Consider the following 19,577-nt stretch of genomic DNA (forward strand, 5'->3'; position numbering starts at 1 on the left):
CAGAAGCAGTCAGCATGATTTAAAAGAGTGGTGGTCTTTAGTTGGCCAAATCCCCATGTATGACTACTCTGTTTGAGAGAAATTTCTGTAAGAGAGCCCCCACTTTATTGAACTCATTACCACAAAATATGTATTGTGCACTATACACTACGTTTTTTCAAGAAATTCCTAAAGACACATTGAATATAAAACATAGTTCAAATGCTTCCTAGATTAATAATATTTTATTCTTTTATCTTCTTTGTGCCTTATTTTTGTCCTGCTTCTTCCAGTGAATCCTTGAAAAGACTAATTTCAGTCTTCTACATATGCAAACATATACACATTTATGTAAATACTGGGGCTTACTTTGCCTCTTATGGTGTTTGATTACATACATAGTTTAGCTTTTCATTTTATTAGAGTGGTCATAGAATCCCCAAATGATGGCAACATCCTACAAGAGGGTCTTATGCAAACAAATGATGGGTGCCAAAGTCATGACCTTAAACTCAATGCAAAAATATGTATTATCACTCCTTTCAGTAAGAGTGATGTTCCTGCTAACTACCATATAAATAGAAACATCCTAAGCATGCACTCAGTGGTGAGAGACCTGGACACACAGGCTGACAGCAATCTTACCTTTGACCGCCATGAATCCACAGTGGTAAGAAGGGCATTCTATATTGCTCATCCGATAAGTAAGGGCATTGCCTCCAGGAAAAAAAGAAGTTATAACCTCCCTGTACTCTTCCCTCATCAGACCAATAATTGAGTACAATGCCCCTTTTGGTATACACATTTCCAAGCCCCTAAAGCAATTGGAGAGATTACAAAGTTTCCTCACAAGAAGAATTCAAGGTCTTCAGCATCTGTCCTGTGTGGATTGGCTGAAATCACTCTCACTTTACTCCATTTCCTGCAGACTACTCAGAGGTGATCTCTGCCTTGCGTATAAAGCAATCTCTGACTCTTCTGTATTGGAAATGCTGCATATCCGTAAGTCCAATGGCTCATGGGTTACTCGCTCTAAACACCTTAACCTGGTATGTGACATTAATAGAACCTGCTGGAAGGACAGATTTGTCACCCAGAGTTAACCACATATGTAAAACAGACTCCCAATTCATGTAAAGCAGAGCACCTCTTTGGAACTCCTCAAGCACAATCTGGATGATTCGATGGGTAACTGTAAATTAACCCTGAGGCTTCCATCTATGTCTCTCTTGGACAGGGGCAATAGGTGCTGATCATGGAAACAAGGGTAGAACTTGGCTAGGTTTGTAAGGGCCCTTGGGCCATGAGCCTAGTAACTTCCTATGATCTTATGATCCTATGATCTTGTTATTGTACTTCTATTCCTTTCCATTAAAATTATTTTGTGCCAACATTTTCTATTTTCTGTTTTTAACAGCTTTTATCTTTATCATATTTAACTACTTCTGCTTCCTCTATACATACAAATGTAATGTAACTTGCTTTTTCTTGCTTTTTCTTCTGTCCCCTCATTCCTTGTACATGTACAGTTCCCCATGACTATGGAAATTAACACAGATCACACCAACATTATTATTGCCACCTTTGCTGCTAACTTTCGTTCTACATCTCTAATCATTTTACTGCATATGATTACATAATATTTTAGAAATACTGTGCTAGTGTATGCCTGTACAACTGATGCCCTTAAAGATTTACATTTATTGTATTTCATGTGTATTTAAATCATTACAGCCAAGTAACACCTCCAGTACTTTCTGAAGTGTATATCCTACTGATGTCTATATTGCTTTTTCATATTTGCATTAATAATTCCCAAACAATGTCACATACAAAGTATTACAAAATCTTTAAGATTAAGAGATAATATCAATTGTTGTTTATATAATATTTATTTATAATGCCATAAATATCATGTTTTTTCTACATATCTTGGCAAGCAAGTAACACAGACAGAACTGCTTGGCCTCATGTGAAAGCTCTCATCTGGAAAAAATGCCATTGACAGTATGTATGTAACTTGAGTCGTTGCTAAGATATTGTATGTTGCTTACAAAACATTACAAACTTAATAGTATGTTTACTGTGGCTTATAAAATTCAAGTTTAAGACCTAAAACCTAAAGAATACTACAAGTATAGAAATAGTCTACACCTAAGAGTTTACCATTTATGCTTCTTTAGTAACCCCTATGGTATGGTTCAAGAAACATGAACATTTGTTTGAAATGTGAGGACATAATTCGATTCTATCAAAAAGCCGAGGCTCCACCTATTGGAGGTTACACTGAAAACTACCAGAGCTCCATTGCAGGAAATGAGTTAAAAGTATTTAATATCTATATTACTATGCTGTACATGTTTAATGTCTTCAAATGTGTTCAAAAGTATGTGAAATTTAAATTACTATATGTCACATTTGTCTGAAAATGCAGCCACAAGGCACAGGTGGTGGCTGAAATTGTTCCTCTTACCAGTTCATCTACCTAGTTAACAAACTTTAAATTAAATAAAAGAAAAGAAATGGTTGCACTTGCAGTAGTACTGTTGCCATCAGAAATTTAGTGTGCTGGTTAAAAAACAGAAGTAATTTTGTACTAGGCAAAGCCACAGTTGTTTCAGGAATGATTTATATACAAGTTTAGGCCTAGTTATGCATATATATATATATATATATATATATATATATATATATATATATATATATATACTGTTCATGACTGAATGAACCTGGACTTCTTAATTATGTGCCGTATCAAAATGTTAATTTTGAAATGAGTGTTGTATCATTTTAAGGGAGTAAGGAAAGTCATTTATGCATAGATTGGAATTAAAAATGACAATGTAATGTAATGCATAGACGTTTAACAACTGTAATATACTTAAAAGGCACAGGTTAGTTTCATCAACCTCTTGTCTTACTTGTAGTTCCATGCTGAGATGCAGACGGGTTTGAAGCATTTTCTCCCTGCACTGTAATTATTTCAATGCTGTAAGTCACTCCAGGTTGTAGTTCATTCACAATGTATGAAGTTACATTTTTAAGTGGAATTACTTTGCTGGAATTGATTGTCATGTTGAATCCATCATAACACCCTTGTGGTGCTGTCCATGACACACTTAAGTCTCTGGTGGTGACTGCATGCACTTTCACATTCGAGACTGCTTGGAGTTCTGAAACAAAAGCCAAAATCCCATCAGAAAAAAAAAGTATTGCCACAATTTGTGAACAAATCTTATAATGCCTAGGGCTAGGTAGGCTTATTTATTTATGATGTTGTTTGTTTAGCAGCCTGACACTGAGACACTGATTCAGTGAACACCTTTTCATGGAAGTCCTAGATCAACAAAAAAAAGAGAGTATACAGAAAACAGTAAACATTGACTATATATATATATATATATATATATATATATATATATATATATATATATATGTCCCTATCAATTGATTGAGTTTTCAGAAACTCAAAATTCATATGGTCGAGACCATATAATCGAGAGTTTAAAAGCCCGAAGCTTTTGAATGGAGATCCTGCTACAGTGCAGATCAGGAAATTTACCCTTTTCCTCTCTGTGGTGCAATCTTGGAGTTGGTGTATATAATTTGCAGCGGGTGTGAGGGTCACATAAAAAAAGATTTTGTGTTTCTTCATTTTGTTTTTTTGATGTTTGAGTTTTCGGAAATTCGATCATGTGGTCTCATCTGAAAACTCGATCAACTGACATAGACTCATATATATATATATATATATATATATATATATATATATATATATATATATATAGTATTTTTACAATTATATTACTACAATTATACATGAGCAGCAGACAGCTTGAATAGATAGTATTGGTATAAATTTTGCAAAACAAAGTGGGTGATTTATCTTATGTTAAGCACAATTTCTCCTTTAAAGTTATAGAACTCAAATTTAAGATTATTTGGAATTTATTACAAGATTATTTCATGTATTAGGAGAAGGGAAAGAAAAGCTGAGGCTCTTGTTCTTAAACTGGACCTTTATCCGGAAAGAAAAATTAACTCCATGAAGAAATTGTAGTACACTGTTCGTGATTTTTTCAAATCTTACATGAGCTATATTCCATTTGTAATGTATCGTGCAGCACTCTGTACTTACATTTCATTTGTAATGTCTGCTATATGTAAGCATTCTAGGCTGATGCTTCAGTTGTAATATGGTTCATATGTATGTACTCTATACTTAACCACACCTCAGTTTGGATTTATGTTGCTAGGGCAACAATATTCCTAATGAAAACCAAAACTCCAAAACCACTTTCCACAAACAACATTCAACAAGTCTTGGAACAAGTATTTTTTTTCTTTATAGGAGTCAAATCTCAACCACTCACTCTCTTAGCATAAGAATTCTGGACAAAGTCAAACTAATAGGGGTACAAATGCCCAAAATAGTGGTGTTTTTTAAATACTGCTCTTATGACTGAGATGGTATCCTTTAAGCCCACTGTGCCAGTGGATACCACATCCCACAATGCCGAATCCTTCACAAATGCTTTCTATGGACATCTCCAAGAATGCATGGATCATGCAATCCCAAACAAATCCAAGTCCCTCTCCACCAAATGTAAGCGTCCTGTCTGGTGGATCTCAGCCATAAACAAATTGTATAACAAAAAAAGGAAGCTACTGCACGTCAGAGCAAAATCCCATGAAGGGAAGACATCTCTGATCAACATTAGCAGAAAACTACGTTCTCTCATAAAAACATCCAAGGCAAACTTTGAGAGAAAAATCGCTAAGGACACTAAAGATAACCACAAAGCCTTCTTCAGCTATGTTAGAAACCTGGGCGGAAACCCTCAGAGTTGGTTCACAACAACAAAAAATACACTGAACCCACAGATATTGCTAACATTCTGGCTGACAGGTTCAGTGCAAATTTCTCGCCTCCTTCACCCCAAAAGAAGAAATACTTATCCCAGCTGAATGTAATCTCCCTGTCATCTCAGATGTCCAAGTGAGAACTGCCCTAAACAAAGCAAAAAACACAGCATCAATGGGACTTGACGGTATCCCGGGGTGCGTGTTACGTGAACTCCAAGAGGAGCTAAACCCACACATAAAAATGCTATTTAACCTTAGCCTTACTTCGGGATATGCACCTGAACACTGGCGTACAGCAACAGTGGTCCCACTCCACAAGGGGGGTGCCTCTAGAGACCCTGGAAACTACCGCCCCATAAGCTTGACTAGCCTGGTCTGCAAAGCTATGGAAAGAATCATTATGGAACTCATAAACGGAGACATAGGGGACCTACGGATGCTTGACCCCACCCAGTTTGGCTTTGTAAAGGGCAGATCCTGCCTTTTAAACCTGGTTGACTTTTTTGAAACAGTCACTAGAGCCATTGATGAGGGCAAAGCAGTCCATACAGCATACCTGGACTTGGCTAAGGCCTTCGACACAATACCCCACTCAGGCATCATAGATAAGCTAAAAAGCTTAAAAGTAAACCCTTATGTCACTAGATGGGTTGCAAACTGGCTAAAGGACAGAACCCATAAAGTTAAAATCGCTGGAGCAATGTCAGACTCAAAGCCAGTCACAAGTGGTGTCCCACAGGGATCTGTCCTGGGACCCCTCTTGTTCGGCATTTATTTCTCAGATGTTAAAGCAAACATAGGAGGGCTGTGGCTGACAAAGTTCGCAAATGACTGCAAACTAGGATCATAGTCGATACACCAGCAGATACACACATCCTACAAAAAGGCCTCACTGAAACGGACAACTGGTGCTGTAGTCACGGCCTTAAACTAAATGCCAAAAAATGTATAGTCATCCCTTTTGGAAAAAACAAAGTACCCACAAATTATCACATAGATAGCAACCCACTGAGTATGGAAAAAGTAATCAGAGACCTAGGGACCCAAGTAGACAGTGACCTCTCATTTGACACCCACATTGCCAAAGTGGTTAGAAAAACATTCTACCTTGCACACCTCATCATGAAGGGTTTCACATCCAGATCCAAGGATGTCATTGTACCCCTATATTCCTCCCTCATCAGGCCTATGATTGAGTACAATGCCCCATTTGGTATGTACATCACCCAGCACTTGCAACAGCTGTACCTCACCAAAAGGATCAAGGGTCTCCAACATATGTCTTATTCTGCCAGACTAAAGAAACTTCAGCTCTATTCAGTAGCATACCGCCTGCTCAGAGGTGATCTCTGCCTGACGTACAAGGCCATGTCCAATCAGGATCTGATGGACATGCTCCACCTCAAAAAATCCAAATCCATCAGGATCACGAGAGCTAAAGACTTAAACCTCGGCACAAGTATGAATAGGACATGCTGGAGGGATAGATTCATAACCCAGAGGCTCCCCATGCTTTGGAACAGGATCCCAGTTCGTATTAGGCAGAGCCCCTCACTGACTCTCTTCAAGAGAAATCTTGATGAGTGGATGGGAGATCGTAAGTTTACCCCAGGGGTCACATCTGTGTCACTGCTAGACAGGGGCACAGTAAACTAATTCTGTTATATAAGGGGACTTTCACTGTGTCACTACTAGACAGAGGCACAGTATTCTAGATTTATTCTGTACATTTTTGTACCATTTCATGGGGTGGCAAAAGCCACATCACCATGGCTAGGCTTACAAATGCCCCAGGGCAGATAGCCTAGTACTATACTATGAAACTATGAAACTATGAACTTAGAAAGTTGATAGAATAATAGAATAACAGGTTTTGCAATAGCATGCATTTTCTGAAGGATGTAAAGTCTGAAACTGAAATGTCTGCCATTATTGATTGAGTGACACCTCCAAATATGTGTATATATATATATATATATATATATATATATATATATATATAGATATATATATATATATATATAGATATATATATATATATATATATATATATATATATATATATATATATATATATATATATATATATATATATATATATATATATATATATATATACATATATATATATATATATATATATATATATATACGCAAGGTCTCATATCAGTGAATATAGGAGAAAACTCCACTATTACTGAAAATTGTTTGGGAAATTTTTTATTCAGATTTTCAACATTTACTTAGAATACTGTCATGCTAATGGCAGGTACTGCCTCAAAATATTATTGACTTGGCACCACCAGATTAAGAACTATTAGTTTGAGCTCACTAATTGATCTCTGAAAAGCTCCACATCCAGTTGTCTTTAGCTAGAATCATGTCTCAAACCTTTGTGATCTGCCCTTTGCAAATAGTTATTCTCTCCAAGTTCCAGCATGATGCTACACTTTGAAGCCCATTTGCCTGAATGAATCATTTTATAACTTGTAGTCTAATACCTGCAGTAACTCTCAAAACCATTTTAAAAGAAATGGTAATGCTGTACAAAGTTGCTTTTCCTTTTTCATGTTCTGTCAGACTATATCCCCATGTACATCCTTCAGATATCTCTCAGGATTCACATCTTGGGTACATTAGGCTATGAATCCTACACAAGACTATTAGTAATCCAGAATGGATTTGTCTTGTTTTTTTTTCAGATCTGCAGGCACACACTGCATGACCATTTGAAAATTTGACCAAACTGTAAAACAATTACAGTACCTTTCTTTTTGTTATATCCACTGACCTCTCCTATAATCAGACCACTGCTGGGGGTGTAACAATTTTAAAAATCCTCAGATTTTAAGCCATTCTGTCTGAGATGCTTTCTAGGTTGTTCAGATCATTTTCTTAAAACATTCCTGATAACCAATTCATTGTACAATTTGGGTTTCCACTGTGGCACGATAGAAGTTAACTATACCTTACTCTAAATAAAATGCTCGTGCCTCAGCACTACTTCCATTCTTTATTTCTGTTATTAAACTTTATAAGCACAGAAGCATAAGGTTAAAGGAATTAATGTCCAAGGAAATTAATGCAGAGATAAGCATGGCGAACATGTGGCTGAACTACAGGGGACTAATTGGGAAGTTTTAAAGATGGACACTATATAATTCCAGTGGTTTTGTAATGTCATAATGACAGGGATTTCATTTACCTGATCTTATTTTATCTATGTTTATGACACATTATATGATAATGATGACTGCGTATATGATACAATTATGTAATAAATTTTATCCATGTAAGAGATGGATGAATTCTATATAGTCAGCAAAACAAGTCCTGGAGCTGACTGTGGTGTAGACCATCTGGTTCTTATTACGCATTTTATAATTAAAGACAACAGGAAATGCATCTATGCCAGTGAGATATGAGTTCTTCAATATTCCAAGTCAATATTTTGTAGTTGAAAAGATTTAAGAGTATAGACCTGGGAGGCAGAGCAGCTGAAAAGTTACGGACAAAATTTGTACCATGAAGGAAAAGAAGGAAAGGAAACAGGAGTTAGCTAGCTTGAAAATACTATGCAGATACTTACTAAGAGAGCTTCAGTGATTACGGTGTGGCAGTTGCTCTTCTTTACCAGAATAGTCCTGAGTTCGAGGGTATTGCCAGCCCTGATGAGCACATCAAAGCGATTGTCCTAATTCTGGGGAGAAAGTAAAAGAGTGGGAGGTGAAGAGAGTGTACAGAGGGATGGGAGCTATAATTGGCTATGGTAGTAACAGCAACTTTAAGATGTATTAGTCACCTTGCAAAAAGAGAATGAGTCTTGAGGAAGATGGTGACAGAAGGAACAGATATTGAGTTTTTGCAATGGCAAAACTTACGATGAGAAGATTAGACGGGAGTCAAGGTGGGGAAATTGTATGTATAAAAGAGGTAAGAAATTAAGGGCAGGGGTGCTATTCAATGAATATCTAGGATGAGAAGTCTGTGAAGTAGCTTGAGTGGGAGGAAAAAGCAGTTGGATACTGCTGAGGTGTAAGAAACAGCAATGTTCAGTTACCCTCTAATTGGCACTATGACAGTACTGTAAAATAATTTTCTTGTTGTGTTAAACATGGAACTGGGCTGGTTAGATGGTAAGGTGAAATTCCATACTAAATGGCAGTTATGATATGTTGGAAGGGAGAGGATAGTAGCAGTAGATGCATGGGAAAAGAGATGGACTATTAAAAGGGAGTACATTTTCTAGGGATGCACGGAAATCAGGCAGGATATAAAGAGTTTTGATGGCTGGATTTATGTATGTATGTTTATATATATATATATATATATATATATATATATATATATATATATATATATATTTATATATATGTATATATATATATATATATATATACACCAGTGCATAATTGTAACAGAAATTGTACTTTTAAATAGGTTCATCGGATCATAGGTAGGTACTAGGCTATCAGCCCTAGAGCCTATATAAGTCTAGCAAAAATGTTCCCTGGCTTTCACCACCCAATAAAGTTATTTTCCTGCGCCCCTGTCAAGCAGAGCCACAGAGGTAAGCCCCAGAGTGAATTTCCTGTTTCCCATCCAATTGTCTAGATTTCTCTTAAAGAGGGCTGATGAGGGGCTTTGCTTGACGTAAATGAATAGTCTGTTCCAGAGTATGGGAAGTCTCTGGGACAGGAATCTATCCCTCCAGCATGTTCTGTTTATTGTGGTGGCAAGGTTCAGGTCCCTGAAGCATGTGGCATGGAGAGACTGAGGTTTCTTTAAGTCTAGCATGTCCAACAGATCTGGGTTTGACATGGCTTTGTAAGTTAGACAGAGGTCGCCTCTGAGTAGGCGATAAGTGACAGAGTAGAGATGGAGGTTTTTGAGGTGGTCTGCATATGGCATCTGTTTGAGACCAGTAATCCTCTTATTGAGGTATTTCTGTGGCCTTTCCAGTTGTTGCAGATGTTTTGGGAGGTACATGCCAAATGGGGCATTGTACTCAATGATGGGTCTGATGAGGGATGAGTAGAGAGCAACAATGACCTCTTTTTTTCTGGAGGAAAACCCTTTAGTGATGAGATGTGCCATGTAGAATGATTTCCTGACTACTGTGGCGATGTGGTTGTCAAAGGAGAGACTAGTGTCCACCTGTGTTGCAAGGTCTCTTTTCACACTTTCAGTGTTAAGTAGGCTACCGCCTACGTGGTAGTTCATGGATACAGTGTTTTTCCCAAAGGGGATGACAATACACTTTTTGGCATTGAGCCTGAGGACATGACTTTGACACCAAGCATCAGACTCAGTGAGGCCCCTTTGTAGAATGTCCACATCATTTTGCGATTCAATTATGGCTCCCAGTCTGCAGTCATCCACAAACGTTGTTAGCCAAAGACCTGCTGTATTAGCCTAGACTTCTGAGAAATAGATGCCAAACAGGAGAGGACCCAGGACTGAATTCGATACTCCACTTGTCACTGGTTTGAAGTCGGATTTTGAGTCGCTACTTTCACTGTGTGGGTTATGTCAGTGAGCCAGTTGGCCACCCATCTTGTGACATACGGATTTATGCCCAGTCTAGTGAGATTATCTATAATTCCAGAGTGAGGGATGGTGTCAAAAGCCTTGGCGAGGTCAAGATAGGCTGTGTGCACCACCTTACCCTTGTCCACAGCTCTGGTGACTAATCCAAAGAAGTCAATCAGGTTCAGGAGACATGATCTACCTTTTACAAACCCGAATTGAGTGGGGTCCAGCATTTGCAGGTTACCTATGTCTTTGTTTATAAGCTCCATGATGATACGTTCCATGGCCTTGCAGACCAGGCTCGTCAGGCTAATGGGGTGGTAGCTCCCAGTGTCCGTGGTGGTGCCCCCTTTGTGGAGTGGGATAACCATTGCTGTGGATCATTCGGTAGGCACAAAGCCTGAAGTGAGGCTATGATTGAACATGGTACTTACGTGGGTGCCAGTTCAACCTGTAGTTCATGCAGAACCAAGCCTGGGATATTGTCTGGTCCCATGGAGGCTGTGTTTTTGGCTTTGGAGAGCGCTGTCTTAACTTGCGCATCCATGATTACAGGGGTTATGTATTCTTCCAGTATAGGGATGGGCCCTTTGGGGGGTGAGGGGGGTAAAGTTTGCACTGAACCTTTCTGCCAGGATGTTGGCAATATCAGTTGGTTCTGTGTATCTAGTGCCATTGTTCTGTAGCTCGGAGCAGATCTGAGTATTGCCATTGATATTTTTGACATAGCTGTAGAATGCTTTGTCTTTAGAATCAGTGGCAATTTTATTTTTGTAGCTAGCTTAGGAGGATTTTATGAGGGATCTCAGCTTCTTACTGAGGCTGACCAGGGAGTTCCTGCAATCAGGGAATTTTATTTTTTTTTTGCAACAGCTTCTTCCTTCATATTGCAGTAAGGATCACCTCTATCTAAAATTCTAGAAAAGTGTATTCATTCTCAATTGCTAAAACATCTCACAGACAATAATCTACTCGCTCCCACACAGCATGGTTTTCGGCCAGCACACAGCATAACAACAGCCTTACTGTCATTTACCAACACTGTATACAAAGCTCTTGATGCAGGCCTACTAACATCAGTGATCGTACTAGACCTATCAAAAGCTTTTGATACAGTGTCCAATTCAAAACTACTTTTACAACTTGAGACTGTAAACTGCTTCCCACACACTCCAACCAGGTTCCATAACTATCTACAAAACAGAAAACAATCTGTTAGATGGCAAAGTAAGTAATTCGATTACCTGCTCCGCAACATAGGCATTCCCCAAGGGTCTATTGTTGGGCCCTTGCTTTTTAACATATTTATTAATAATCTCCATAAAGCATCCCTGCAAAGTACACTCATTCAATACACGGACAGTTCAAGTATAATTACATCCTCTAACAAATCTTAGATCTCCTAAAGTTAACACAAAATGGATTTACTTCCATTGAATCCTGGCTTAATTAAGCTCAACTGTTACTTAATCCCAAAAAATTAAAACGTTTACTCTTCACAACCAAACTTCTAACTCTAGACTTTAAAATATTCTCTCAAAACAACATAGAAACTGAAATTGTAAAAACAGCCAAACTACTTGGGCATCACAATTGATGACAAACTATCCTTTGAGAATTATATACTCAGCCAAGTCAAAAAGACCCATTTTAAGCTTGGCAAACTCTACACGCATAAACTCTATTTGGACAAGTCTACCAAGTTGAAACTAGCTAATAGTCTACTTCTACCCTCCCTCCTCTATGGTTGCCACATTTTCACTAACTACACACATCTCTCCTGAACAAACTGCAGTCATGCTACTATAAAACAGCTAATTTTGTCTCCAACATGTAAACACGCATACATCATTACCTGGCCATTAAATCTATAAACTGGTTTGAGTTCCCTCATTACCTACATTACTCCCAACTTACTCTCGCCCACAAACTACTAAATAATCCAAACTTCTGTCCATCCCTTCAAACTATAATACAAACACACACCCCTACTCAGCATCTTAGGTCCTCTAACAAACAACTTTTAAACATAACTAAACTCAACAAAAGAGCTGGACAATGTCTCTATTCCCATGCCATTGCCAAACTTTGGAATGGTCTCCCTCTCTCTATTACTCAACAAGATTGTAAAAACATTGAAATTTGCACTAAAAGTACACTATCTCAATAACTTTGTCTGTACTTGTAGTCATACGATTAAACCACCTTAAATGTTTTGGCCACTATACACTACAAATACTTTTACTAACTTAATATAGTTGCAATTTACACTATTTGTCTTTGTATCCAATCTCTCTTGCTTTCTTTATTTCCGTGGCTGAATAAACAGAATTGATTAAACAGTATTTTTTATTTATGAGAATATACAAACAGAATTAGTAAAAATTTAACACACTGGGTTTATTTTCTTGTATTGTATACCACTATAATATGTATTTGTCTTGTATATCTATTTCAATTTGTATTATGTAAAAACTGTCTTGACTTTCAAAGTTAAGCTGATGTTATATAAAAATTTCTGTGATTGTATGGAGATTTTCTCCCAGGGCCTCCACTGAAAATGGGTCACTGGGTCCAGTGTACTTTCCTGGTCAAGAAATGTAATAAGTAATTAAATAAATACATGAGCTAAGAACAAATAGTTGGCAATGAAATCCTTGAAAATGTAGACAGAAGGAGAATACATAATGGCTGAAAGAGCAATCCAAGGATGTCATAAGAAACAATCCATGTCCATGGAAAGGAGATATGTGGAGGATGTATTAAAGGTTACATGTAATGAGAAAGTTATAAGCCATATGAGTGTATTACGACAAATTGAGATGAGAAAAGGTAGGGCACTTAAAAAAGTTATGCAACTTGCAAAAGCAGGCATTAATCAGAACAAAAAGAGTGGGGTCCAAAATTTTCTGTGACTTGAAAATAAAATAGCATCAGTGAAATTAGGTCAAGTAGATATAGAGTTAGGAAATATGAGGTACAAAAAGCTAGGTCAAAGATGTGGAAGGAAAATTACTTCTGTGGGAACTAAAGGGCACACAGTAACATTTGAGAATTTGTAAACTAAAGAATAATGAAGGCAGAAAGGTAACAAAGAAAAGAGCATTGTGGTGTGTATTTGTGTGTTTGGATGATCATTTATATCAGAAAAATGAAGAGCAGCAGGGTAGACTCTGTTAGGCAAACCAGGAGATAATAAATTGGGAGGAAAAGTAATAGACAGACTTAATAAGAAAAGTGTCAGGAGAGTAGTTTTGGGGGCAGTAAGTATATGAGAGGAAAAGGAAGTGAAGCTGATGGGCTTTTCATTGATTTTTATAAAAGCCTAGGCCTATAGGTGATAAACTCTTTGGTGAGGGTATTTAATATAATACTGGAGATGGCAGTGGGAGAATCTATAACAGGGGCATTGAAAGTAGTTTTTACCAAATGAAAGAGTGAACCTGAGGATCCTGTGACTATCTACCCTGTTTCTTTAAGTAGTGCTGAGATCAGTCTGTTTTCTAGAGTGTTGAATGCTATGTTGGAAAATATTACCCCGCTAAAATATTAATACTGCTCAAGCAAGCTTTGTGATGTATTTATGTCAGTGAGTCACTGGAGATTACTGCTGAGTTTTATTAAATGAAGGAAAGATACAGAAGAAAGACAGGTAGGGCAGTCTTTTTACATTAGTAGAATTGTTGAGGACCCCTCAAATGGGGTGGTGGGTAAGCATGGTTTTGGCAATAAGTATAAGAATGGACCATAATCTAGGGATTTTATAGGTGGCAGAACTAGGAATGGGGATGTGATAGAGATGTGTTCTATCACCATGGTCATCTTTCCCCATTATAGGACATTTGAAGGGCTTAGATAAGTTGGGAGAAAGGAGTAGTTGGAACTCTATTTGCAAAATGATGTATGCTACTGTTAGCAAATGTGAATAGTGGTGCTTCCATTAATTCTAGATATTTTTTGGCAATTTGGGACAGCTTTAGGTCTAAAGTTTCATCCACAAAATCTTTAATGGCCATGGGACTAGAAGAAAAAAGTATGGTTGAAGGGTTAGCGCAGTCTCTAGATGGGAACAACTTGAGGATTAACATATATTCCAGGGTTGGAGGTATCTAGGACAATAACTGGTGTAACCTAACATGGAAAATATTGGAGCTGTTAGATGGAGCAACAGGGCAGCATCCTGAGTTGGAAAATGGAGGTGGTCTGGATTATGATCCTACCATCTATATTTTACTAACAGATCCATATGTATACATATCCCAGAGATAACCATTTTTCAGAAATTATGAGGGTTTGCCACTACTTTATATTGAACAAGAACAGTGTGTAGTACCTATGAGAAAAATAGGATTACAGACAGGAGGAATGAGAATGATTGTTGAATGCCAGCTCTTAGAAGAAACACAACTACAGAAAATATTAACTGAAAATGAATAACTAGGTGGATGAGTTAAATGAGAAATGGGGGCATTGAAAATGGATAAGGGATATTACAGGCAGGTGAAGAAAAGGTAAATCCAAGGTCTGGACAGGCACTTTGGAGAGAAAATTATTTGGGAGAGCTGTTAGATGAGGAATGGTTGCCAAAGTATGGGACACTGTGGAAAAGAATAAATGAAAAATTATCATGTAGGCAAGGGACATTCAGAGATTTTAAAGAATCAAAAAATATGGAATTTGGAAGAGGAAGATTGTTAGAAAAATATGTATTAATATATGTGTGCTTAATGCTAATTAGAAGCTAAAAGAGTTAACACGTTTTTTTCATTCTATTTTATTACAGCTTAGTTTTGTATGAGACTAAAAGATGTTTTTGAAACTGCAGTATGCTTTCTGAAACTTGCAAGATGCCCTCTGACCTAATGTTTGCTAGCACAGCAAAATTCATGATTATGCCTTTTGGAAATGTACTGAGAAGCAGGTGATTATCTGCTAGGCCAGGAAGAAATAAGAGAAAACAATGCTATATTCTATACTGTTATGATTTTGAACAATTAGCTCTGTTCGTGGTATGAGAACATGCACAGCTGCAGAGAGAAGAGATAAAGACAGACAAAGGACTGTTGAAGAAATGAACTGCAATCTATACTTGCTTTGTTCTCAAATTAGCTGTAGTACCTTGAATGGTAATATTGCATATATCTAACCAGTGGTAGCCAAGGCCACGTTGTTTTTCTTAGGAAGTTTTTCACAAAATTGATAGTACAAGCAGAAAAAGTATGAGAACAGCTGCTATGAAGTGATGATGTTAAAACTTGTGATCTGCTACGTGAGCTTGGTAGGCAATGTCTTATTAGAAAATGTATAAAACACTGATACTTCCTGATTCTAGTTAGACAAACTCTGTATTAGAATGTTTTTGTCTCCTTGCTGCAAGATTAAAGTTCCTTAACCTGAACCTGCCGTGTATTGATCTTTTTAAAGTTAATTTTTCATTTGACAGATTTGGCCCGCCGAACTGGAAAACTCTCGCTCTGACCCAGGTCAGATGGGCCAGGTGGCATGAAACCGTACGGGGAAGAGACCACATTGGTTCTTCTGCTTTGAAAGACCTCCGACTAAATTGTCGTTCAAAAGAGGCTGGCCACTGTTTCTGATCTGCGATTGGAGGACGAGTCGACGGCCCTAGTGCAATACTCAATCACGGAGGCTCAGGTAAGGAGGGATTTACCTTTTTTTCTGTTTTAGATCAGGGACTTGTTACAGTATTTTTGTTTTTGTCAGGGAGATCTGTAAAAGTATAGATCAGGGACAAAAAAGATTGCTGTCTTGTCATAGATCAGGGAAACAGAATAGGTAGACAGTTATTCTAGATAAATTGTGAAAAAGAGAAATCGTGGTACCACGTGATAAGAAGGGTTATGTAACATTTTTTTTTCTTTAGCTGAGTTAGGACAACATGGGAAATAAGTGCACAAAAGATCCCAAGACCCGCCATTAATAGAAGATGCGAAATATATGCAATTACAACGTGTCGATAATGTTAGATACTATACAAAATGGGTTAATAAATATGAATTTGATGGTAAACTAGAAAAATCTTCGCTTATTAAACTTGTCAAACAGCTCAAAACTGACGCAAAAGGTCAAGTAAAAAAGCAACGCCAATAAGGCATTCCCCAGGCACACAAGTGGCTTGAGGAAGCAAACCGCAGGGAACAAAAGATTAAGAATTCAAAAGCGATGTTTTTAGATAAAGAAGACAATAACCTGGTAATAACATTGGCCCCTCCGCCCCCTCCTCTTCCCTTACCAGAATATGAAGCGAGTGGACAAGCTGATCCACCTCTGCTATACCTGACTGTCCCTGTGAAACCAAAACAATTTGTCAGAGATCCTGTCAAGACTAGGTCTCGAACACGTAAAGCAAGAGGGAATATGGAATTATATCAAATGAATGAAAATTCACGAGCTATGAGTGAAGAAGAGATATGTCCGCTCATAGAAGTACCAAATCCTCAGGCAGGACAGGAAGGGCAGGACCCGACTTTCCTAGTATACAGACCGTGGACACTGGAAGACATCCGGAAAGCCACAGAGGGGATTCCCTGTCCAAAAGTTAATTTTAGAAAATTCTTAGAAGATTTACAGGGCATGAGGTTAAGTTACCATTTAAACGGGGAAGAGGTAGAAAAAGTAGTCAGACAAATCGTAGGTCCAGATTGGCACATGATCAGTGGCAACTGGAATCCTCGTGACGCAGAACATAAGCCACTCCCACATAGCAATGCAGAGCTGGATAACAGAGTGAAAGGTCTGACAGACCGAATCTCTAAAAAATGGAAGCCTAGGGCAGACTGGACTTGCATTAATCAATGCATCCAACAAGAAGGTGAAACTGTTGATAGATATTTTGCTACATTACTAGAATGTTTTAATAACCATTGTGGAATGCAGGTACCTGAAGACCAAGCACATGATTCCCCATATGAGCAGCAGCTAAAGAATGCATTTTTGAAAGGTAGTATTGCACCTATCAGTAGTTTTATTGCAAAACACGTGGTAGATCACCGCACAAGTAGATTACAGTCCTTACTCGAATATGCAAGAAATGCCGAAAGACATTTTAATAGTAAAAAGAAAAAGAAAACTCAAGTATTTGCAGTAGAAGATGGAGCAGAAGTCTTTGTAGTACAGTCCGGGAAAAAGGGCAAGAAAAATGCCCAGGGAAACAAACAATCTGATAAGCGATCAGAGGAGTTTGAAGAGATAAAGAAAAGGGGTGAATGCTTTAAATGCAGGAAAAAGGGACATTTGGCAAGGGTTTGCAAGCAAAATAAGAAGGTAACCACGGAAGAGAAGGAGGGTGAGGACTGACTATATGGTAGTCAGGAATCACTAGAAAGAAATAACAAAGAAAAGACAAATGTAAATGTGATAGAGGGAACAGAGAATGTGATGGGAGAAATAGAGGATGTGCAAGAAATCACAGACAGTGAAGAAAATGAAATTTTGGACTTAGCATTATTGAGCCTGGAGCTCTACTTGGCAGACACAAAACCGGAAGTTACGCTTCTGGTAGAGGGGAGGGAAGTAAAATTTTTGTGTGACTCAGGGGCATCACGGACCCTGATACATCCTTCCAAACTACCAGAAAATTCAGAATCACTTGACTATATATTAGTGAAAGCAGCTAATGGGCAGCTGTATCGGGAGCCACTCTCCCATAACATAGCAATAACTGACCCTGTTTCAGGGATGACCCAGAAAAGCAAAATTGTTGTTTCTGCAAAATGCCCAGTAAACCTTTTGGGCAGAGATCTTATGCAGATTTTTGGCATAGCAGTAGTTCCAACTATGCAAGGTATGGAGGCACAGCGACAAATTGACACTTTTGTAGTGCGATCGGAGGGTGAAACATTTTACTGGTACAGCCAGGACTTAGTTATGACTAGTCCAGGGGCAGTAACCGAAGAACTGATGAACGTAGCCATCAGTAAGTCCCCCTCCCTTGACACTGATAAACAACATTTGTTGCATTGTACTCTGTATTATTGCAGCACACCAGGACCTGATAAGGAATATGAGCAAGAATTGTTTAAAAACCATGCAAACAGATTAGTGTTACGTAATCTGTACTGGGACACAGAGTGGAACAGTGTAGTTAGCTGTTCATTGCCCCAGGAATTCTTTGCACTTTATAAATCTAATCGACTACCACATGTTAGTTTAACTAAGGACAAGAACGTAAAGTGGGCAGACCTAGGAGAAAAAGTCACAAGGTGGGAAAAACAGACAGAATTTGAGCTATCCGAACAGGGAGTACAAAAGCAGAAGTTAAATTGGATAACACAGACACACCCAGCTGTGCACCTGCAATCTAGCGAGGACAGCTGATTAGCACTTCTACTAGAAGAGGAAGAGAAAGCCTTACGAAGCATACCAGAAACTCTCTGGTCAACAGGGAAATCAGGTGTAGGGCTTATTCGTACAGCAGGACCAGTTACAATCATGCCAAAGTCAGCATTTAGACCACAGAAAAGACAGTATCCATTGAGAAAGGATGCAGAGGTAGGAATTAAACCTATAATAGCAGCCTTACTTAAGGAAGGAGTACTGGTAGAATCTCCTGATTCACCATGTAACACACCCTTGTTTCCTGTTAGAAAAGCAAATGGAGAATGGCGTATGGTCCAAGATTTACAAGCTGTAAATGATGCAGTAATACCCAGAGCACCTACGATGCCAGATCCACACACCTTATTAAATGATTTAAAACCTCAACAGAAGTATTTTTCTGTGGTAGATATTAGCAATGCGTTTTTCTCCATACCGATACACCCTGACAGCCAACATTGGTTTGCATTTACATTTCAGGGGAAAAGGTACACATATACGCGACTACCACAGGGATATTGTGAAAGTCCAACAATATTTGCACAGGAAATGGCAAGCAACTTAGCAGGATTTATCCCACCGAAAGGCATCCAGATTTTACTTTATGTAGACAATATTCTGCTGGCAGCCCCCACCCAGCAAGAATGCAGTGAAGATACCATAGCATTACTACAATTTTTAGCCACTCAAGGACACAAAGTAAACAAAAACAAATTGCAACTTTGGAAAAAGCAGGTTAAATACCTAGGATATGTAATATCCAAAGAAGGCAGAATATTAGATGAAGACAGAAAAATAGCAATCTTACAAGCACCTAAACCGACTACCAAGAAGGCAATGATGTCCTTCCTAGGTACGACTAA

General features: G+C 38.1%; 1 protein-coding gene across 1 annotated transcript in view; it reads right to left on the reverse strand.

Moving 5' to 3' along the window:
* Positions 1-19,577, reverse strand: part of PTPRH (protein tyrosine phosphatase receptor type H) — a 722,562-nt gene that overhangs the window by 683,567 nt on the left and 19,418 nt on the right. The window contains exon 2 of the mRNA XM_044059212.1: positions 2,901-3,152. Within this exon, the coding sequence (XP_043915147.1) occupies positions 2,901-3,152 (252 nt within the window). The remainder of the gene's footprint in view (positions 1-2,900; positions 3,153-19,577) is intronic.

This window comes from Protopterus annectens, chromosome 17.part0 (genome assembly GCF_019279795.1).
Source record: "Protopterus annectens isolate FY-2018-M chromosome 17.part0, PAN1.0, whole genome shotgun sequence".
Taxonomy (NCBI): Eukaryota; Metazoa; Chordata; order Ceratodontiformes; family Protopteridae; genus Protopterus; species Protopterus annectens.